General features: G+C 42.0%; 2 protein-coding genes across 10 annotated transcripts in view; one reads left to right on the forward strand and one right to left on the reverse strand.

The window, feature by feature from the left end:
* LOC106746466 (epidermal growth factor receptor kinase substrate 8-like) overlaps positions 1-22,413 on the forward strand; it is a 37,037-nt gene extending 14,624 nt beyond the window's left edge. For 3 of the 6 annotated variants that reach the window (XM_014623074.1, XM_014623072.1, XM_014623073.1), the window contains exons 2-10: positions 7,473-7,549; positions 8,569-8,804; positions 9,155-9,494; positions 9,762-10,978; positions 12,890-13,007; positions 18,750-19,127; positions 20,113-20,284; positions 20,362-20,497; positions 21,346-21,441. In XM_014623074.1, the coding sequence (XP_014478560.1) occupies positions 7,507-7,549; positions 8,569-8,804; positions 9,155-9,494; positions 9,762-10,978; positions 12,890-13,007; positions 18,750-19,127; positions 20,113-20,284; positions 20,362-20,497; positions 21,346-21,441 (2,736 nt within the window). In that variant the 5' untranslated portion in view covers positions 7,473-7,506. Of the gene's footprint in view, positions 1-7,472; positions 7,550-8,568; positions 8,805-9,154; positions 9,495-9,761; positions 10,979-12,889; positions 13,008-18,749; positions 20,014-20,112; positions 20,285-20,361; positions 20,498-21,345 lie in introns of those variants that run through there. The other 3 variants (XM_014623075.1, XM_014623071.1, XR_001374603.1) reach the window with 3 other exon arrangements.
* LOC106746468 (dihydropyrimidinase) overlaps positions 17,712-23,690 on the reverse strand; it is a 39,911-nt gene continuing 33,932 nt past the window's right edge. For 3 of the 4 annotated variants that reach the window (XM_014623082.1, XM_014623080.1, XM_014623078.1), the window contains one exon: positions 17,729-17,831. In XM_014623082.1, coding sequence (XP_014478568.1) covers positions 17,816-17,831 — 16 coding nt within the window. In that variant the 3' untranslated portion in view covers positions 17,729-17,815. Of the gene's footprint in view, positions 17,832-23,690 lie in introns of all 4 variants that reach the window. The other variant, XM_014623081.1, reaches the window with a different exon arrangement.

A 23,690-nucleotide genomic window follows, 5' to 3' on the forward strand; every position in this document is an offset into this window, starting at 1 on the left:
TTTTTTAAAGGTCAGAATCAGATTCAATAGCTTAAAAATTACAAGAAACATATTTTTTATTTGCTACTCCGAAGGCCAAAATCGATCGTTTTATCCATCGTCTTTTGGCTAAAAAACGAATCGAACTTTTTTACGGATCCTATATAAAGCGATGTGTGATACACATTAGAAAAATACACCCGAATCTCGCTTTAGAATTTTAATATGTATTTAGAACATGGTTCCTTACGAGATACTCGATCGTGAAAGGGAGGGAAATTCCAGAGGAAAACCTGTTCCCTCGCCGACAAAAATTGGGGCACCCAATCGGTTCCGTGATATCCGCAGGAAGAAACGCGTCGGGAATTAGAAAATTAAAGAATCAGATTTCGAGAATATCTGAAATGGAGGAGGGTAATTTATACGCAACTTTTTACTTAGAGATTCCGTTTGCGCTCCTTGATCCTCCCCCTTCGCGTTAACCACAACCGCACGGTTGAGATGTATTCGCATGCCTAATTCAAATAAAGAAAAAGGATACAATGAGTTTTTCTGTTATATGGAAATGTACACGGAGAAAATATTGTGGTAAAAATGACTACAAAATACTATACCGGAATTATGATTGAAATTATGATGTGTTGTGATCTTTAGCGATGTATACACATGAAATACATCGTTAAAAATTAGAAAATACATAATAATTTCGATAATTATTCCGGTACAATCCATCCACAAACTTTTGTAGTAATTTTTACTACAATATTTTGTCCTTGTAGCGGACTACTTTCGCTTCGCGAAAAAAAGGAATTAGCTGCCCATATAATACAACTGAAATTTAATTACCAGACTTAGTTTTCAGCTGTGAAAACTAAAAATTAGATACAGACAAAAAAATGAGCTAAATTAATTCAATTTCAGTTTTATTACATGGACGGCCAGTTTTTACCTTCGGGAGCTAGTTTTTAGCTGTGGGAGCTGACTTTTTTTTTCCATGCAACGATACGAGACGTTTTTTATAAGGTGGTGTTTATCATTGAGTTGCACAGTGATGACGCAGTGATGACAGCTTGACGCTCGCGCGCGATATTCGAAATCCGCGATCCGAATCCGTCGGCTCATAAAATCTTATTTTATTCTTCACGGAGCGTACAGCTCTCTTTCTTCCTCTTTTTTCTCTTTTTTCACCGGAGCGTCCGGCGAAGACACGTCGCCGGTAACTCACCTCCGCGCGATGATATTAAATCGAGCGTGCGGAATAATCATGCGGATCACGCCGAGACAAATCCGCTACCAATCCGCTCGAGTGCGCATCCCGATCGACCGGAATTTCTTCTCTCTCTCTCGCCCGACGCGAATAAATTCGCGCGCCGAGCGCCGCGTAATTTCCCGCAGCGAGATTCAAAATTATTCAGACCGTTCGTGCAGATTGTTATTCCGGTAATTCGGGGAATCCATCCGATCCGCGGAGATCGCTCGGGTTTCACAGCTGGAACGGCCCATTCACGGTCGTCATCCCGCGCGCGAAAAACGACGACAATCGCGGCGGCAAAAACAATCGCCGCCGCTCGGCCGACTCTCGCCGGCTTCCCACAGCGCGGCGCGCGAATTGCAAAATCGCTGCCGAACGGGCCGCTGTCGGTGAAAGCATTCACGGATCGAAATCACTTATTTCCCTAACGAGTATCCCTCCTCATTACCGATTCGTACGCGCCTCCACGAGCGAGCGAGCGAGCGAGTGAACGATCGCCGTCATTGTGGAATCGCTCCGAGGAGAAGAGTCGCGAAACGCCTGACTTGGCCGCGCGCGCGATTGCGAGCACTTGTTTGCACTTTCGAAACTATCAAGTCGGGCGCAGCCGACTGTATAATTAAGCCGTAACTCGGCCGTTTTGTTGTTCTCGTTGTCCCTAACGGCGCTTTCGATAGCGTTCGACCGGGCGATATCGGCCTGCTGTTACACGCTGTGCACATGCACGCGACGATCGGCAAACGCCGCGTTTAACGAAGCCCCCGACGAGGGAAACCGTTATTGTTTATCCGACGGTACATGTGCCACACCGGTGGGGCACACAGCGGCTTTCACGGCTGAAGGCGGAAAAGCGAACGCGCCTTGGCAGTTCGAAAAATTCCCATCGGGTGCTCCCGAGAACACCCCGAGATCGTATCGAGCTGCATTCGAGTCGATCTTCTTCTTTATATCGGCCGGATATCAGAGTTGCCACCTTAGTTTGCCCGTTCGGAGAGGTGATGGGGGGGGGAGTATCTCTAAAAAATAGGAGGTATTATATTAACCCTTTTAGTGCCGAACGACGATATATTGTCGTTCGCAACACTGCGAAAAGTGCCAACGACGATATATCGTCGCGTATCCGAGGGCGTCTTACTATTCGCATTGCGAGAAAGCTCTATCTCAAAATAAATTTATAAAACGTTATAAACGGCCTAATTTCATTGCAAAAGAATTTAAAAGATTGTTTAACTTTTTGTTATATTCTATGCTGGTTAGTGCCGAGGCTCTGTATACGCTGGAGCGATAAGGTAGAAACTCGACACGGGATAGTTTCGTTCTCAGGTCCGATATTAGTTATTTTGTTAAAAATGATTGAAAATGTAATACTTATACTTCATACTATGTGATCTACATAAAATTGTGATCAAACGATGATTATTCTTATGTGCAAATATTGTTTGTAGAAGAGAAACTTGTTTCTATGTTTTTCATCATGTTTTATATTGATGTTATTCGTATGATTTTCAACAAATATTGAAATACAATTGGCATTACTTTATTCTTTCTTTATTTCGTAATATGCTGCTTTTTGAATTTTGTAAATATCATTTGTAATTTGGTTTTTATGAGCTTTCTCCCAAACCTTAGCAAATTCGTCAAATTGGCTCGGTATTCTTCGCATAGGTACGATACTTTTGCTCGGCACTAAAAGGATTAATAATAATTCTACACTGAAAAAATATTACATTTAAATAAATAATTACTCTGGTAGTTCTGAGCATAATTTTTACTTGGTTTAAGCAAATTTTGAATCAAGTAAATATTACTCGAATATGTAACCAAAAATACTAAATTGAAGTAACATTTCCTTAATCCAAGTAAAAATTTGCTCAGAACTATTGGAGTAATTATTTACATGAATGTAGCACTTTTTTTCTCTCAGTGTGATACAGCGCCCATCTCAAACATTCTAAAAATCTCTTATTTATTATTATTAAAATATCGCACTTACTATTGTACTTGACATTACATATGTTTTGCGCTTTGTGTATTACGTTATCAAAATGTATTCGCTATGAATTTTCTAATAAAATCAAATTCGGTGAAGTCAATGTGCTAGATTTAAGTAAATAGTTACTCCAATATTCCTCAGCAAGTTTTACTTGGATCAAGTATATACAAGGATCATATATTTTCTCTGAATAATTTACTTAGAGACAAACTAAACCTTCTTCATTTTCGTTTTAAAGATCTAAATCTTTGGTTTGGAAAATCAAATTTTGATTCTCACGAAACGTTTGTTTGAGCATATCCAAATTTCGTTTGAGTCAATCAAATGGATTTTTCAATGTATTGTGCCGCATTGGCCAGATGACTTTGTCTTTTGACCGGAGATTCGTAGATTTCCTCTTTCCCGCGGAAACTCCGGGCGAAAATCAGAGAGATGACAACCCCGCTGGATATCCGAACACCGTATGCGCGATTTTCTGCGGGTGCTGAAGTCACGTGACGTAGCGTTTCGCACGCTAATCAACAGGCACTGCGATGATGAAGAAACGCTCTTCGACATGATCGCTCGGAGTCACTCTCGCTCACGTCACGCTGCAGTTTTCAGAGTCCGCGTTCTCTCGATATAATTACCGGATAGAAATCAATTTGGCTCTCTTTATGACGTCGAGTCTGCGCTACCACAATTCCCTAATACGTATGTTGCGCTCACCGCGCGAAACAACGCACGTCGCGTAATTGTTCTTTTTCCCATTAGTCTCGGCGATTGTTTCGTGCGATCCATTTCTCGATATCCGAGAGTCGGAAAAAGCGAGGCAGGAATGTAACTACTCTAATTGATGTAGCTGCGCAGCCAGATAACGATCTGATCCCATCTCGAATGGATGTAGCGATTTATTTCGAAATATTACAGCAAGAGGAGGAGGAGAAAAAGAAAGAGAGATAGAAAGCGGCTTTGCCGTTCGGACGATAGCATTATTTTTCCCGTTTTCGTTTCCACGGTGCAAGGCAACGCTTGATCGATATCGTAACAAGTGGAAGGAAATGTCTTTGTCTCCGTCCGACGCTCGTCATCGGCTTGTCAGAGACTTCCGAAAATTATGTATCGGGCAGTAGTAAACACTCGATCCTTGTAGCGAGACTCGCGGGAACGTTTACGTAAACTTTTTAATACACTATGATTGCGGTTATGAAATAGCGGCCAATCGTCGACGCACTGTTACGTAAATGCGATTGACAACACGTTACGCTAACTGGATGTGTTTGAAGGGGTATTTTTATAGTCGTCACGAGGTTCGCGCCGCGTTAAACACCGCTAATTACACGCGTGTGTACGCGAGCTGTTATTCAGAAGCGCGCCTATTTATTTGCGAATATGTATCCTCCTCATAATCTGCGCCTGAGAGTTCTTGCCGAATGGGCGGTAAAGCTATTCGGCACTTTTTCAGCTCGCGCAAACGTTACCATTCCGGAGAAATTCTCCGTGCGTATCGAGAAAGATCCAAGCGAGGATCGGAATGTTTCTCTGGTAGAAACTGAATTTCGTGAGTGTCTGGTCACGAGGTGGTAAATTTGTGTCTAAAGTCGGTATCAGTTAATAATGGGTGCTTTCCATTTAGTAGTACAAGTCGATGTATCATTTTGTCTTTATTCGTCCATGTTCGTTTCATATTAGTGAGTAAAGAAGATAGAACGATGCTTATGTTGACTTGTATCACCAAATGGAAAGCATTTAATATAATCTTTATTTCTTCTAATGGCTAGATAATGGCTAGATAAATAAGTTAGCTGATCGTCATAAAAATTATGAAAAATTATAATTAGTTGCCAAATAGTAATGTAATGTTCACTTTTTTTTTTTAATTTTTATGGAGTAACGTGTCTTCAATTTTGAGTTGATATTTAATTTTGAAGTATTTGTGACAGATATATAGTAACTAGGTTACATTTTAGAATAGACAACGCCAACGCCATTCTGTCATATTTGATATGTAATGTGTGATGGTTAGGACTAGATCACAAAATCGATTTTACATTTTAATGAATAATCAGCAGAAACGAGCTAACAACAAGCTAGAAAATATAATCTAACCTGCACGAGTATGGATCTGTTCGAAATGAATTCCGATCGGAATCATTAATTTATTCTCGACATTTTCTCTTCTATTTTATAAGGAATAATTAAACAATACCGAACGAATCCGTAATATGTACTTTGTACCAGCTAATTAGCTACTAGCTCCTGACTCAGGCCAATAGATACATTTCTACTCGGTCTCGCACCTGCGAGATGTACTTTTCATTTTGCGATCAAGCACCTCGCTCGATGAAATATGCGCCCGTTCACTCGAACTCTCGTGGGCCCGATGTACGTTCGATCGGACATCTGAGAGCCTATTTCTATTCTTATGACCAATTTTATTTCACGTGAACATAGCGGAACGCGTGTGTACAGAGCCGAAAAGCAGTAGGCGGTAAATCCGAATAGTCGGTCGGCTTGCGCGCACGCCAGGCGATACCGAGATACAAGCGTTCGTGAATGCGGGAATTTCTCTTGGAACAAATTCAGAATTTCACATTCTTGGCGCATAGTTATGCAAAAACGCCGTTTCGGTTTCTCTTTCTCTCTCTTGCACACACATGTACGCGGCTATCTCATCAGTATCAGCGTGGCGATCGGAGCGCGTGTGGATCTTATGACGTATCAATTTACATCGACGTGATACATCTTCGTGCCGGGAAGTGACGGGAGGGACGGGCAGAAAAAAAGATCGCGATAACTGTGTTCGCGCTTTCAACGTGACTCTCCGCGCCGTGTGTAAAGCCTGAAACGGCCAGGTATGCTGTCACCACGTTCTTACGGCTATTTGGAAGTCTCTTCTCTCGCGGTTGCAGCGTGAGAGCTGAAATTGTCCGTCATTAGACGTTTCATAATCGGCAGAACCTAGATGAACGAATCGAGCGGAATGCAGGCACGATTTTTCTCGATGATTGAGAAGCTGCTCGAGCAAAATGGCTTTCCACCTTGATTACTTTGCACGTACACACACACACTTTGTAAGGTAATCTGAAGTGCGACATTTTTGTCATCACAGGTTCGCAAATCGAGAAAATCTATACGTAAAGTTAACGTTTACTAATTATACATCCCTTCGGAGATTATGCATGAGTTATGGCCTACAATTTATTTTGATTGCAAAAACCGGGGCCGTTGTAGGGACCGGAGAATGAGGGTAAGATAACGAGATGGACAAAATGACGATTTGCTTGTTTTTATTTTTGTTCTTATCTAGATTTTCTTTTCTTTAAGTTACATTGTACAAATCATATTTTTTATTCATATATAATATTTTCTTATTGTGTTGTATAGACATTATAAGTGCAAACTGATATAAATAACAATCTTGTAAAAATCATATATTTTTTTGTATACATAACAAATTTATTTTTAACCTTTGTCATCTTACTCACGTATGAGAGCAAGATGATGCAATTGACAGGTTCTTAAATAATCTAAATTGAACGAAGTTCTAGTTGATAAATTTCTCAGTTTATACAGGTGACACACAGGTAAGACTTCAGCTACTAAAAAAAGAATTGATCGTTATTACGAAAATAAAGAAAAATCGATAAAATTTAAGGACGTCATCCCATCCCCTTTCCTTTATAGAGGATAGTCCGAAAGAAGCGAGCGAAGGCTCGCGATTGCGAATTGCGAACGACGGAGCGAAGGAGCGTCCGGCCGGCGAAATTAATAGCTCCGTCGTCGGTAGCGCAAGGTTTCACCTTCGACAATGAGGTACTGCGCACGAGGAGCGGACGAGACGAATTCCAGACATGTCTGGCGAGCGAATTAGGCTCTGCGTCGGAATTTCACTGCGGCCACTGCTGGCTTTCTTGCGCGCCAACTATGGTATCACCGCTGTGTTTGACCCGGTGTAGCCGGATACGCCGTTCGCGCTCATTCGCGACGTGCAAGCATCGGCCTCTCATTGCTCGCTGTCATTAAGCTATTAAACCGCGTTGCGCGCCGGTCCTTACCGCTAACTAACACGGAACGGAGAGGGAGAGAGAGAGAAACGGGTCTACGCGCACATTCGCCGCATAAATCGAACGACCTTCGCGAGCAGAAGAGAAGACCAATTAAGATTTTCGTGGTGCGCTCCCCGGCGGGCGGATTATTACCTGACACATAACTCAAATCCTCTTTTCAGCGATGCGCCGCGTAATAATACCGAGAACTCCGTTTCAGTTATAATCAGCCGGCACGCCACATCCTGGTTACCATGCCGTACTACAACAGTGGCCACAGTCCCGCTTACAACAAAGGTGAGCAATGTTCCTTCATTTGGAGCGCGGAATGCCAGCTAATTGCATCCCGGGTTAAATCACGATCGTCAGTCGATGGTCCAATGATTTGGATTGCAATCGTGTCTGATTTAGCATCGCAGAAAATAAAGTGAGAGGAAAATTGCCTCGGTTGGATTTTTTCTTTCGACACGTTCGATGGAGACAAGCTTTCTCGAGCAATGGGAGAAATGCTTTCGAAACTTAGGCTCGTATCAATAGTCGTTACTCGAAACTTGTCCCAAGCGAGATAGTCATGTTTGAATTTAGAATTAAATGCAACTTTCTCAGTGGATTCACAATTACAAATAGAACGTCATGTGTGTCGTGCGATTAGCTGGAAAATTGAGATCCAACTCTTTAAATTTCGGAGCATTTCATGTGAGACAAGCTTCAAAAAAGACAAATTAAATATATATAAAATATGTTACATGAATTATATATACATATTTAATACACTATTAAATATATATTATATTTAATAGTCGTTACTTTTTTGAAACTGGCACTCAAATGAGATACTCAAATTTGAATTCAGAGTTAGATCTTTTACAGAATTAGAATTTTACAGTTAAATTGCGATTACAAGTGTAACATAACGTGTATCGTAAAATTTGACTAAGACTCAAATCTAACTTGAAATTCAAATCTGAATATTTCACTTGAGGCAAGTTTCAATTGACGACTATTAAATGTTGACCTTAGATTTCAAATTAGATGTGAGCTTCCCAGTTGAATCATGACTTCGAATATAATATTATACATGTCATACGATTGAACTGGAAAGCTCAGACCTATCTCTAAATTGAAACCAGAGTGTCTTATCTGAGACAAGTTTCAAATAACGACTATCGATCGCGCATCTCAGAGTAATCTTTAATGCCGGAGTAACGTTGTAGCTTTCGGAATGATCCGATAATTTCGGAGGCAATCTTACTGGATCGCGTGACATTTGGTCGAGCGGCTGAATTCATTAAAAGCGGGAGTGTCTCGTGTTCCAGACGGCGGCTCCAGCGGGCCGTCCAGCACTTCTGGCGGCCGCGCCAGCAGCTCGGAGCCGACGTACATGATGGAGCATCTGGCCACGTTCACCGTCACGAAGGAAACCGGTATTGTTTATCCGGCGGACGGTATGCGCCGGCTTTTACAGCTGGAGAAGAGCAACGGCATCTGGAGTCAAAAAATGCAGCTCCGTCTGGAGCGAAACTGGGTCCTTATCATGGACAACGAGACAGGGGTGAGTTCTCCTTTTCGTGCCGGCGGTGCGGGTTCTTCTCTACCTAGCACGTGAGAACGCTCATCTCGCGCACAAACGAAGAGATGTACTTTGTGAAATGGCTCTAATTATACCTACTTTTATCGCGTCCTCGATCTTCGACGACCGCGTTAATATGATTTCCGAATGAAACGTTCATTCAAATCAAACGTTTGTCGCGCGCGGATCGAAGGCCGATCGCGCGTCTGAGTGTCGTCCGCGGTGCCTCGTTCAGCGACGTCACGTATGAAAGTAGATCGTCCGCGAAACTGTCGCGTGCACACCGCTGGAGTGTCGTCGGTTTCACTTAACGACCGATCGGCAATTTTCAGGCCGTCATGGAGCGGTTCCCGGCTGCGTTGATACAGGAACCGACGGCGTTCACGTCGCGGGACCCCATGGAGATGTACAACAACATCCTGGTATTCACCGTGGCCGACGACAGCGGTTCCGGCCAGCGCGCAGAGATGCACATATTTCAATGTCAGAGCGTGTCGGCGCAGGACCTCGTCGAGGACCTGAAGATGCTGCAGATGGGCAAACTGGTAACTGGCGGCTCGCCCAGGGGTCCCAGGGGCCACATCCCACCCCCGCCTGCCTTGCCGCCGCCGGAACCACCTTTGAACGGCGTCAATGTCAGGGAGCAAGTGTCCGCTTTCAACGCAGCTAATGGTAAGTGATTGTCCTGAAGTCGACCTTCGGTGTCGTCGAGAATATCTTCGTACATTTTGCGAATCTGTAACCTTGATTTCTGTAATCCTCGCTGTTTCTGTAATCGTCGCTGTTTCTGTAGTCGTTGTTACTTCCGTAGTCGTTGCTTTGTAAAAATCATGACATTCGTTCGGAGAGATAGATAGATGAGAGAGAGAGAGAGAGAGAGAGAGACGAGACGCGATATCGGTGCGAGCTCAGAAATATTTCTGTCGGTTACGCACACAGCAGACGGTCAGAACGACATATCGCGGGAGGAGAACAACGACGAGGTGTCGTCGACGTCCTCGGAGAAGTACGAGCGCGACGTGACAATTCTGAACCACTGCTTCGACGACATCGAGAAGTTCATCGCGCGGCTGCAACACGCGGCCGCGGCGTCGAGGGAGCTGGAGCGCCGGCGGCGCAACCGCAAGTCGAAGAAGAGAAACCTGGGCGACGGCATGCTGACGATGAGAGCGAAGCCGCCGCCCGAGATGGAGTTCGTCGATATATTCCAGAAGTTCAAGCTCTCCTTCAACCTGCTGGCCAAGCTCAAGGCGCACATCCACGATCCCAACGCGCCCGAGCTCGTGCACTTTCTCTTCACGCCGCTCGCCCTCATCGTGGACGCCTCTCACGACACCAATTACGACCCGAACCTACCGAGCAAAGTGGTGTCGCCGCTGCTGACCCGCGAGGCGGTCAACCTGCTCATCAACTGCGTCACCAGCAAGGAGACCGAGCTCTGGCATTCGTTGGGTGACACGTGGCTGATACCTCGCGACCAATGGAAGGGCCACGTGCCGCCGTACCACCCGATCTTCATGGACGGCTGGTCGCCGGAGTATCCCATCCCGGAGGACCGCGACCACGACCACTTGGCCTCGCTGTTGAACGCCGACAAGCAGAAGAGGGACGAGCTGCCGGAGCAGCAGAACGATCCCTACTACAACCACCGCGACGTTGACGAGTCGCACTACAGCAGCGACTACCTGGAATACGAGAGCCGCGAAGAGCGCGGCGGTAACGAGTACTTCGATAGGAACTACGGGCCGGGCTCGGAGCTCTACGGTCGGGAGGAACGCGCGGACCAGACCAGGGCGCACAGCGACATTTCCGTCGACTCGATCGAAAGGGCGCCACGCGCCGCCGCCGGCATGGAGCGAGCGCAGGAAGCTTGGCTGGACGAGCTGGTGGCCCGCCACGCCAAGATCGTGCAGGTCACCTACCCGCGCACCGCGAACAACGACAAGGAGCTGACGGTGGTCAGGGGCGAGTACCTGGAGATCCTCGACGACAGCAGGAAGTGGTGGAAGGCGAGGAACTCGCGGGGACAGGTCGCGCACGTGCCGCATACTATCGTCACGCCGCACAATCCCGCCCATGCCGCCGACAACGATGTCTTTAACAATCCTCTGTACACCAGCAGATACCCGAGGCAGGGGCACGGCTATAATTACGAGGTGAGAGTCGCGCAAGAGAGAGGCCGAACACACCCTTCGAGATACCGCGGCGATGCATTATTATTGCGTCACGTTGCGAGCGCTGAATGAAGCTGCCGCCGCAGGTGTGCGCGATAGACACGTGCGCGGCGGCAGCAGTTGACGCGCAATTAATACGTGATTGTATAATAATATGACTTATATTTCACCCCTTTGTACGTATGAATATATATGTATATTCGAATTAGACATTCTATGAATATACGTAGAATATTGTAGGCAAAGATTCGCATATTCAAAAATGAAATTATAAAAAATATGAAAATTATAAACTATAAAAAAGAACGTTTCTAGAACATTCGTGAAATTTATTTATCGCAATGCATTGATTTGGCTAAAAAAAGGATAAACAATCCTATATATGAGTACACACTATGACTTAATTAAAAACTGAGATCTGTGCGTGCACACGTGAGACTGCTCTCGTGTGTCTTTTAATTCTCTCTGCACACCTACAACATTCGATAAAATATTCTGTGCACCTTTATAGAATATTTTTAGTAGTGTTATTATAATATACTAAAAACATACTATGAATATATAACAGTGTTTTCAGCATATTCTATGAATGTATATATATTGGTAATGAATATTCATATAACAATTATAGAATATTCCTGTGCCAGCTCAGTATTCCTTGAGTTAGCATACTAAGTTTGCTTTGTATTTTTAATATCTTCTAATCTAAATTGCAAAATTCCCGAATGGTCAATCTGTTCCTAATTACATAGGCAGGTAATATTTCAGTGCATACGTAGTGCAAACTTCATCGAATTCTTATCAAACTCATTTCACTTGATAACCTCTTTAAAATATATTTCTAGCGTAAATCGAAGTAATGATCTATAAACATTGGTTTAATTCGAATCGATTATTTATTCAGAAATGATAGCACAATTTTTTGGAATATTTTTTTATCAAAAGTTGAAAGTTAACGAAGAAAACACAAAGATTCAAAATCTAACCCTTTGCACTCGAGGGCTCCGGAGCGGAGCCATTTAAAATTTGTCTTCAAACTCGAGGGCTCCGCTATGGAGACAATGCAAATAACTTTCAGTTCATAAGGACAAAAACAAATCGTAAAAACTATTGTGTATAGGATATTCCGCTCTTGCTATTTGCATTTGAGTTTGAAGAGTTTGAAGACAAATTTTAAATGGCTCCGCTCCGGAGCCCTCGAGTGCAAAGGGTTAATATACAAAAGGAAATTTAATATTTCGCGCTGAATTAAATATAGTGTGTTGATGACATGTGAGAACAAATAAGGAACAATCATAATACTCTTTCTACGGCTATTCAATCCACTTTAGATCGCATCGTACCGTGTATTAACGCCGAAGGACAATTTGAACAATTTCTGTAATCGTTATAAAAATTAAACTTCGAAAAAGTTTTTACTGCTTTTAAATTCGCTCTTCCTCTTAAAAGAAAAAAAAGTTAAATATTTAAGGCTTCTGGTCCCTCACTGCAAGAGTAAAAGAAGAATGTTCGGGTAATTTTACAAGTGTGCAGAATCAGTTACAAGTGTCATTTTGTGGATATATCATTTTATTTGAACGTATGACACAGGAATTCTTGGCATACGTTTTCTCAGTTTTGACGTCATCAAACAGAGACAGTTGCAGCGAGAAACCAGGAGCTTTGAAAAGTTCAAAAAATTTCCAAACTCGTTCTTTCTTTTTCAAAAATTAAACATTTAAGTAAATATTATAACACTATTCTAATAAATTGCTACGCTCTAATACCAATGGGTAATTCTTACAGGCTAGGTATCAACACATATTTTAATAGAATTATCATTGACAGTCGACAGATTAATAAAATCTGTAGAATTGGCTTTGAGTTTCTCCAATCTGATCGGCTTCGTTGCAGGATTCGGAGATCGAGAGAACCAGCACTAGTCCAGGCCCAGAAGCCACTCACCGAACACACGCGATCCCGCCGCCAGCGCCTGCTGATTGGGTGAGAAAGGAAAGACTCGGCAAAAAAGGTGAATTTCGCTACTTCTAAGCCATTTGTCCAGCTCGCGATTGTGAGTTTGTCTTGTCCGTATCCGAATCTGGGCGATCTCCCCGGCGTGTTGACGTCGGGAGTGTCGTCGTGTTAACGAGCCGAGTTGAAAGTTGCGTAAAAAAAAAAATGTGCAGATTCAGATCACAATCCTCACGCATACGCATAAGCGAGCCTCGATCATGGAGAAACAACGGAATGTCTTCCAAAAAAAAAAAAGGAAAGGGAAAAATATGCTCTCTCGTTTGACGTGGTTACGACGGTGGTGGTATCGCGCCGACGTACATACATAAATATATCATCATCAGATCCGATAAAGCCTCGATACACGAGAGATAAGAGAGCGCGCATCACGTTAGCTTGTAAACGAACTCGTAGCATAATTAGATCACCGTCCACGTCACGTTTCAGTTGGCGCACTCGTCGATGGGTTCTGTAATATCCGACGATTTCCTCTCAGACGTGAGCGAATGTGAGTATCGTGCGTGTATGTGTGCGTGCGTGCGTGTGTGTGCCTGTACATACGGAGGTGTGAGAGCGATTAATATGTAGACTGAGCCATTCATACGATTGCAACAGGGGCGTGGTACTTTAAGTCGCTCGCATCGCGATTATTCTAATGTATCGTTTTTCTTCAGAGAGTGACGCGCGCGCGTGCACCGCTGGGATTCTTTTTCCTCCCCCTTTTTTTTCTCACGATTGTCACTCTCGCATTTCTTACCTTATGTTACGTGATCGCAAGCGTCTGTCCTCCGTCTTGTACGATCTGAAATGTCGCAATAAGCTGCAGATTTGCTATCAATAGGGAATCGAGATCTCCGGTAAACACCGATCAATAGTAACGTTACATCAGTGTTATAATTTCTCACTCAACAATGTAAGTGTAATGTAACATATTGCATTCCAGATAACATTAAGACGTCTAAAGGACGTCTTTTAGATGTACGTGTTGTTTGGGACGTAACAGTTACCCATTGTCCACAACCTTGCTTTAAGACGTGAACAAATTGACCAATCACAGTCAATTATTTCCTTCACATTCGACTATGATCAGTCAATTTCTAAAATTTAAAATTTAAAACACCTATTGTAGACAGGACTTATGTCTCACTCGTTGAGAAATTATAATGGGTACTTTCCATTTGGTGAAATAAATCGGCGCAAGCATCATCTTATCATTGTTCCTCATTAAATACGGAACAAAGACAAAATGATGCTTGTGTCGATTTGTTCTACTAAATGCAAAGCATCCGATATCGATGTAATATTAGTGTTAATTGGTGTTTATTGGGTCAGGGAGGAAAATTCCGACGTCATTAGGTAGCGATCGTCCGCGCTCCACCGTTGAGACGTGTGAACGCATCACGGGATCATTTCTATTTTCGATGAGGCAGATCGCTCGATACTCTTTCGCCGGGAGAGAGGAGCCGCAGCGGAGGAGCCGTTATCGATGAAGATAAAGCGAATTGGAACATCGCGAAACGACAATTGAGAAGAGAAGCGAGTAGAGAGATATATCGAAACGGGAACTATCGACGTGACGTGTGACGCATCATGTTCGACGCGTCACGCGTCTCGCAGCGAGAATCGAGAGACGCCAGCGCTTTTCGGGGCCAACGTTTAACGTGAAATTTAAACGACGTAAATGTAAGCCGTCCGGTAACGAGATCTGTTAGGAGTTATCAGGTAGCAGTGACTGTCAACCACAGTTGAATTGGAACGCGTCGGACAAGTCACACGGAATCTCGCAACGCGCTTAACCGAGAATATCGACAGTGAGGATCGTCGGTCGTCTGGCGTAACGTGGTTGAGAGTTACCGAACTAGTTTCTAATACTGCGTACTTTCGATTATTACTGCTTGTGCTGCACAGGTCGCGGCGTAACAGCTTTTGAATGCATGAACTTGTACAGTCGGCGACATTATATATATTACATATGAGGTGCAAAACGGTGCAGCTATAAGTTCAGAACGCAGCCGATGGTCTAATGAGAAAACTTATTTTTTATTATTTGAATTCGTTCTCTCATTGCACTATCGGCTGCGCATCGAATTTAGCCACGTTCAAACCGTTTTGCTTCCCACTATATCATTCCTTAACCTTTAGAGGACCGGAAAGCCAATATATTGGCGCTACCCATGATCGATACTTAGTGTATGGTCAATCCATGATATAAGATACCTTTTTTACCACTTTACTAAGGCGGATATGCCCTCTCAAATCCCGGCCCTCTAAAGGTTAAACGAGGAATTACACGATTTTCAACCTAACATAAGGTTGAAAATCACAGAAGTAACTTTGAAGTGCGACGGTAGGATTATAACGGCTCTAATTAGGATTTCGACCTTATATGTACAGTCGGCATAATTACAGCCGTACTATTTTTCCTGACAAGTTTCGCAACGCTTTCGATGTCCAATAGGAGAATTCGTTTTTCAATAATTCTCAAGAAATATATTTTTTTGTTGGACGCGAAGCTCGTTGCGAAACTCATCGAAAGGAAAGTTTGCAAATGTTGCAACTGTAATTATGCCGACTGTGGAAAACTGAAAATCGTGTAATAGTAAAAAATTTCAATCTGAAGAATGATACAGCACATATAACGCCGACATATCATATTAAAACTTCCAATAAGAAGTACACACTGTTCTCTAGAGTGGTGCAACTTTACGTGTGTTGAGGCTGTTATACCGATCTGTGTGTATGTATACCGTCACGTATAATATCCTCTGTATTTATCGACTAACCAAATTTAGCTATATAGTTTATAACGGCAAAGAGAGAAAATGATATAAATATATATATGTATACATGTTACATATGCGTTAATTTACGCAAAAAAATGTTACGATATGAAGCGTTAACCTATTGAGATGAGAGAAAGAGAGAGAGCGAGAGAGAAGGGGGGGGAGGGGAGAAAGAAAGATCCTTTCGATAAGGAAATACTTATATACGAATAAAGCAGTGTAAGTTGGCAGCACGAGTGTGGAATGATATATACATATACAATCACGCCTGAACTTAAATGATTAGAAATGATTAGAAAGAGAGATTAGCAGTCGGGACCGCGATATATTCTGTACCGTATCTCCGTGCATTTTTACGTTTGAGACTGTGGCGAAATCGCTGTGCTTGTCCTTTGTTCTTTTATGGGGGCTTTATTATAAGAGAGAGAGAGAGAGAGAGAGAGAGAGCACGCTCTTCGGACCTTGATAAGAATTCCAAAAGGAGCGAGTGAGGAAAGGAGAGAGACTGTGGCGAAATAAGGAAAGAATGTCACGATTATGCTATTTTGTCTTTATCGTACGCTCCTTGCTTTATCGATAGCTTTTATCGATGCAACGAGTCTTCTCCCCGATCCCGCTTGTACGTGTCTCGTCGTCGCATGCATCTATGTATGTATCAGTGTAAATAAGCTTGTACAAAACGATCGAAGGGAACGCTGGGGCAAGAAGATGCGAGCGGAACCACAGATCGACACAGTGGGGTGAATGCCGAGTACCCATGCGTCTCACCAACGACGAACGAAGGAAGCGGTTGCCCCTTGATCGGATATCGTCCCCTCCGTATAATTTACGTGAATCTCATCGCAAAAATACGATCGAATCCGTACTATCAGTTATTGTCGACGAGTGCTGTACAGATAAGATAGAGATCGCAGAAAACGCGCAAGCACGCTCGTCTGCGATTGTCGTACATCCTGAACTATTTTTGAAATCTCTTTGGTCTCGGAAATTTCACTCGTGTCTCGTGACGTGTTAGCTCGAACGAAGTGACAACTAGTCGACAATGGCTTCGTTCAACAGTGAAAGGAGCTTAGTGAGCGCTTAGTAATTATTGCTTCTAACTGGGGTATTTTTTTAGATACTTTATATAGATCCAAGAGAATCCTATATCGATCCCAGATAGCGCAAAATATTCTTTGAATATTCTTATGAAATATAAATTTTCGTAATTCCAGAATAATCGAGTCGGATATTTCACGAATATATGTAGAATATATTGTAGATAGAGATTTATACATTCATAATTCCAAAGAATGTTCTTAGAACATTCGTAAATTTTATGTATTGCGCGTGCACAACATTAATATAACTGAACAGTATATAAATACTGTTAAAAAACGGAAGAAATAATTTGATTCAATCGAGTGTTTATATCGGGCAGCCATAAAAATAAGCATTTGCTTCAATTATATATTTACAACAGCATTTTTAGATATGGGATATATAATTATACATGATTATATATGGGCCCCATAGAAACAAAATTCATATATATCATTTTTCTTCGGATGGGAATCAGAGGAGCAATAATCATTAAGCGCTCTCTGAGCTACTTTTTCTGCCGAATGCAGGCAATGAGAAGTCAATGAGCAATTCTTAACGATCGCGGAAACTAGCAGTGCGAGCTTTCTCTTATATTGCTTTCTCCGTCCGGCAGATACGCGTTCTCTCTTCGCGCTCTTTTATTTATTGCCGAATTACGACCACAGTGATCGCGTTGACGCTCTTGAAAAATTCTCACGATAATCCGAGATCGCGATCGTAGATTTTTGTCTCGAGGAGGATTCGCGGTGTACAGATATGCAAACGTCGCGTTTCTCCCTCTTCTTTTCACGATCAATCGGAGTCTGAGCTCGATATCTGTGCACACGAGCCGGGGATGCGAGATCCGTTCAGTATTTCATTTACACTGTAATTTATGTACATCACGTATTATTAATAAACATACGCAGTTTACAGATTGTACTTGTGCGAGGAGATGTCGTCGTCACCGTCGTCCCCTTCATTCTTCCTGTCTCCTGTGGATCATATAATGATACCATTAGATAGGATTATTACATCAGTTAAAAAAACGGTTCATCATACTTTAGATGAGAGCACCTTTCTTGTTTGATTCAGTGAACAAAATCTACGACGCGTCTCACACAGAAGAAAAATAGTCTTAAATTAATAATAGACATTCTCACGCATAAGGAAGAATATTATAATTATACATAGAAGATTTTTAGTCTTGAATTGAAGTAATATTTTCATCAATATAAATTCAATTAAATCAAGATTAAAAATCGGAGAAGAATTTAAGAAGAATCCAAGAAAATTATAATATTCTTGCTTATATATGAGAATATCTATCATTGATTTAAGACTAATTTCTTTCCAGTGAGCAACATCCATACGGGGAAAATATTATAGTAAAAATTACTACAAAAGTTTGTAATGCTGGATTATATTCGAATTATTATCGAAATTATTATGTGTTTTGTAATCTTTAGTAATGTATACACATCAGTAAAGATTACAACACACATAATTTCAGTCATAATTCCGGTATGATCGAGCGTCACAAGATTTTGTAGCAATTTTTACTACGTTCTTTTCTTCGTGTACACTTGGCAAATCTAACGAACTCACTAATTACCTCCGGTTACTATTAGTAGAATTAAGTCTGGCAACAAGCTGTAGAATTACTTGGCAAGCACGATCGCGTGGCGCTTGAACTATATATGCTTCGTGTGTGTTCGTCCAGTGTACCTAAGACTGTGTGCGTGTTCCTTCGTGCGAAAGAGCTTCGGGGTAAGTTATAGCCTTTCCACGTCTTCTTCTTCTTTTTCGATATAGCTTCGACTAGCTTCTCGACGGCATGCATTTCGAGTCGAGTACCCGCGCGGCAAACTTTCAATTCGATCGCCCGTACTGATCACGATGTTTTTTTGCAGATGACGTCGTCGTTTACAACGAAACCCCGGTCGCTGTTAACGTTACCCCTTCCTCCGTCGAGACACCCAACAGGAAGCTCAACATGTCGCAAAGCATCGTGGTGGTTCATCCGCCACCCCGTAACATCACTCCAGACTTGGTACCAGAAAAGCCGACTTCACCACCCCCGCCGCCGCCGATGGCTCCCATGCCAGCGTTGCCTGCCCCTCCGGTGATCCCGGCACTACCTGCACCAGCCTCGTCGACGGTACTATCTTTGCCGCCCCCGCCACCGCCTCCGCCACCCCCGTCCTCGACCCCGTCGACTCCGCCGCCTCTTCAGACGCAGAAATCAACGACGTCGATCACCTCCACGAGCAGCAAAGCCGAGAAAAGCAGTAAATCCTCCGAATATGAATTCTAATAGCGAATATGTTACATCAAGCGTCGTGCAATTCTTATTCACCAGAGTTTACTACGCATATCAGTGCAAGATCGTACACGGAAAAAACAATTTCGTCGTTGTGACTGAATTTACCCGGGCATCAGACGAGAAATCCCCAGGTAGAAATGCGTAATAATCACAATGTGATTGTCATACTGTAACCTCAACCTTTTTGAAGATCATTTACGTGATTAACATGACATGAGCACGAGATGTATACAAATAATGTACAAATATGTGTGCATGTTCTTGACTTGATTTGGATTAATGCTGTTAGATGAGATATTGTTCTGACATTATGATATGAACTGACATCTGAGCAACACATACGCATGCATTTGTATGCATTTGTGAGATCATGTTACATCGATATATGAACGCGTGCTGACCGCTACATGACATCATTTTGCTATCTGAGTCAGTTGTTGAAACAGAAGGATTCCTGTAGGAGGTTCTTGCTCAGTCAGTTTCTCTTAATTGTCTCAACCGAGTTTTAACGCAATTGAATGTTCATATACTGAAAGAAAAAATGCTACACATTGAAGTAAATATTTTTGTTAGGAAATATCGGAGTGATTACTTCACTTGGATTAAAGAAATGTTACTTGAATGTAGCATTTTTACCCTTTCAGTGTCTTACATTCAAGTGATATTGATTTAATCCAAGTTAAATAATTACTTCAATATTCCTGAGTAAATATTTACTCAAGAAAATGTATAAAAAGAATGCTTGAATGTAACTCTGATTTTCTTTCAGGGCACGAATGTGCTCAGTCACGGTGACAGATATATCATTTCTCGCCACGAGTTTTCGTCTGGTCCCTATTCAGTTGCAGGGAGTGAGTTTTTTCCGCGTATAAATGGCTCTAGTTAGAACCTGACGCTCGATGTATCTGGAACATGCTAACGTATTTTACCGTACACGCTCCTTTCGACAGACGCAAGCAGTCTAGTGCAGGTTCACAATGAGCTCAAGTTCGTTCTGTCGATATTCCGGGAAAAGAAAGCGAATTCGCCCAAGAACGATACGCAGCAGGAGATTTGGCTGAATCAGCACTCGACTCCGCGGGATGTCCAAGCTTGGTTGACAGCCAAAGGATTCGCGCAAAAGTACGTTACATCCATACCGTCGCGATATGAAGCGGTGCAAAGACAATAATTTGTCTTACGATAATTTCCATTTGCAGAATTTGCAAGCAGTTCGAAAGCATGAACGGCACGGAGCTGTTTAACTTGACCAGGCGGCAATTGGAACAATATTGCGGAATGTCCGAGGGAAGCAGGCTCAACGGCCAATTGACCTTAGCAAGGAACGAAAGCGGGGTAAGTTTGCTTTGTTGTTAAATTCCAGTTCCAAATGTAGGCAAACCTGGCGCGAAGTTAATATTAAGTACAAATCAAAATTTGCCATTCTTATTTTAATTATTCTATTTTATTAAAAACTATTTTTATATTTACGAAAAATATATCATACAGCTGCAGAAAATTTCACTCCTATTAATAACACGTCACCCAAGTTTACTCATTCGCCATAGAGAATGTTGAACACGAAATTTGAAGACAATCGAAAATCTGCTCTTGACTAAGGCCTGTATTCTGAATTCTTTTTTATAAAAAAAAAATAAAAGTACCTTAAGGTTCTTATGTCCTCGCTTTGACTGTCTTTGTTTGATCAGAAGCGAGAAATCGCACGTCAAAATATATCGCGGTTTACGAGAAGATAAAAGTATGTATACACAAAATGGCACTCGTGATCGATTCAGCACACTTGTAAAAATATCCGGACACTTGTATTCTTTATTTTTAGCGTATATTCTTTTATCTCTACGTATACCACAATATATTTTGACATAAGATTTCTCGCCTCTGATGTCATCAAAGAAGGACTGTTATGATGAGGACACAGGAGCCTTAAATGTAATTTCTTAGTCTATCAAATGGTTTCTAAGCCACTTTTAGAGATACTTTTACCGATAAAAGAGAATTCAGAATGCAGGCCCAAGACTTTTCTCTGTTTTTAATTAAAATATTTATCCGGCTGATAAATAAACGTAAACGCATCAAGTCAACGTGCTCCTTATGCCAACTTGCCTCTTTGTATCTTACACTAAATATCTTCTTCCCTCGTCCCCTTTGAATCGTCACTTCATCATTTGAATGTTTGATTACAGTACAAAACCGCACGGTCGTCGGAGCTCAAGCAGATCCTGGAGAAAGCGCGCCGACGGGCGGAGGAATTAAATGACAAGGATGAAGTCAAACAATGAATCGCCGTTCTTCACATGCTACACGTGAAGCGAAGCTGAAATGTCGCGAATAATGCGAACTATTCGACCGGACGCGAGTTTACATTCTATCACGCGAAGATCGTGAATTTGAGAGAAAAAAAGAGCCACGGAAGGTAGAACAAAACGCACGGTATTCTCTCTTGGTTCGCCGCAGAAAATCGTCGGAACGAGAAACACCGTCAACAACTGTTTTATTCTACCTTGTACATTGTGATAACATCGTTTACTGCGAGTCGAAGCAATATGCATGCCAAAGAATATTCAGCAAGCCAAGGGAGCATGCACCTAAGAATTACCTGTGATGTTTTCTCTTTTCGTTCGAAAATGCGAGCAATAAATGTTGCCTATCTATTGTATTTTAACGAACTTACTCATAGATAGGTTGTTCCTCGGTACGCCGCTCGAGTCGGTCGCTCACTTGAAGCATTGAATTTGATATAAATTGTACATATAGAATATAACTAGAATCACCTTAGTACTCGACAACAAACATACGGTATAACGTTAGAAAAGAAACTGAATGCGGCATTCGCGATGTAAATTAAATTATCGCGCAGAAAAGTATATCGTCAGACTGACGGTACTGATATTAGAGATCGGTAATTAGTAAAAGAAAAAAAAACGCATGTAATCTACGTGTATATGACGTAATAGTATCGAAAGTTTCTATTATAACCGCAAAATAAATTGTTGATAATAGAAACGTCCCGCCGCTGGATTTATTCATTTTACAAATCCCTAAGCTCTGTCTTCTCGACACTTAAAAAAAATATCTAAATAGTGAAACGTATGTATTTATTTAGTGAGTACTAACATATTCACTAAATCAACCTCTCTTCTAATCGTTCTTTTATTCAAATAGAATAAGCAATTTCATAAAAGATTACAGATTTAAGAAGAAAATGTATATTTTCTCACATGAAAACATTTTTTCCATAAATATAAGAATATATATTATTATAAATAAATATAATATGTTATTAGAGTACTCACTGCATAAATATTTTTTTATTTCTTAGATATTTTTTTCTCAGTGTGTACACAATAACAAATCGTCGCACAAAGTCGTGTGGTGTATCTGCGCATCATCCGAGGACACGATATACAAAGAAAAGATCACGGATTGCGTTGTTATAGATGTCACGTTATATTTATTTAAAGCGATTATACATCCAGTATAACAGACATAAATAGGATACTCTAGCTGTGTCATCAATTATATCAATAAACTATACATTTCTTCCGAATACTCGACACGAAGTCACATAACGTGAACACATTGATTAATCATAGTATGCTATTTGTCATCGAGCCCTCGCGCATATTGTATACGCCACTCAAATGATCGACACATCACTGAACACTCGACAGTGATAACGCAAAACAATTCATATTACTCTGGCGTTGAATTGAAACAGCCTTATATACGTAAAGTATAACATAACTCTCGGAGGTTTAATTGATGTAACAATGTGTTAAAATATTTATACGTCATGCATACGATACTTTATGATTATTCAATAGTCGCGTTTGTGCCCTGTAACTCGCGAACTTTCACTGCAACTCTCGCAACGCTTTCGAAAAAAGAAAGGTGAATTCTTGAACAAGTCTCCGGCAAAATAGAAAAATCTATAATTCCAGTTCCTCTCGAGAACTAAGTGGATTCCGGATGAGATTAACGCAAAAATCGACCGGTGACTCGCGCGAATTTGCGATAACTACGACACTCTTTCGCAGAAGAAGAAAGAATAAGGAGGAGAAGAAGAAAAGCAATCACACACGTCACGTATCCGACTATCGCTAGCTATAAGACGCCTACAAATGTCTACGGAATTCCGATAAAAAATCTACTAGAAAATTTTTTTGATCTTTCTAACACACGTCGCTTGGAAAAAGGTCTCCCCTCTTGATGGACAGGTCGACGTTGACAATGGAGAGACCTTGGTCCTCCGTTTTGCTCGCGCAAGCTTTAGCTTTAGCCGTACGAGACCCTCGCAGTCCTTTGCACACGCGCGCGCGCACACACATACACACACAGAATAATGGTTATATAATTAATACTCGTTACGTGATGATGAGAGATTATGCGATTACAATTTATTGATCGACTTCATCGATATTGCAGGTGTGAAATCAACGAGTCGGCGGTGGTGAGTTCTCGACGGTGCCTTCGGACGCGCCTAGTGCGTCTCTCAGCGTCGTCAGGTGGGGTGAAATGTCGTCGGAAA

Source organism: Dinoponera quadriceps, unplaced genomic scaffold (genome assembly GCF_001313825.1).
Source record: "Dinoponera quadriceps isolate SergipeBrazil2010 unplaced genomic scaffold, ASM131382v1 scaffold1850, whole genome shotgun sequence".
NCBI classification, from domain to species: Eukaryota; Metazoa; Arthropoda; class Insecta; order Hymenoptera; family Formicidae; genus Dinoponera; species Dinoponera quadriceps.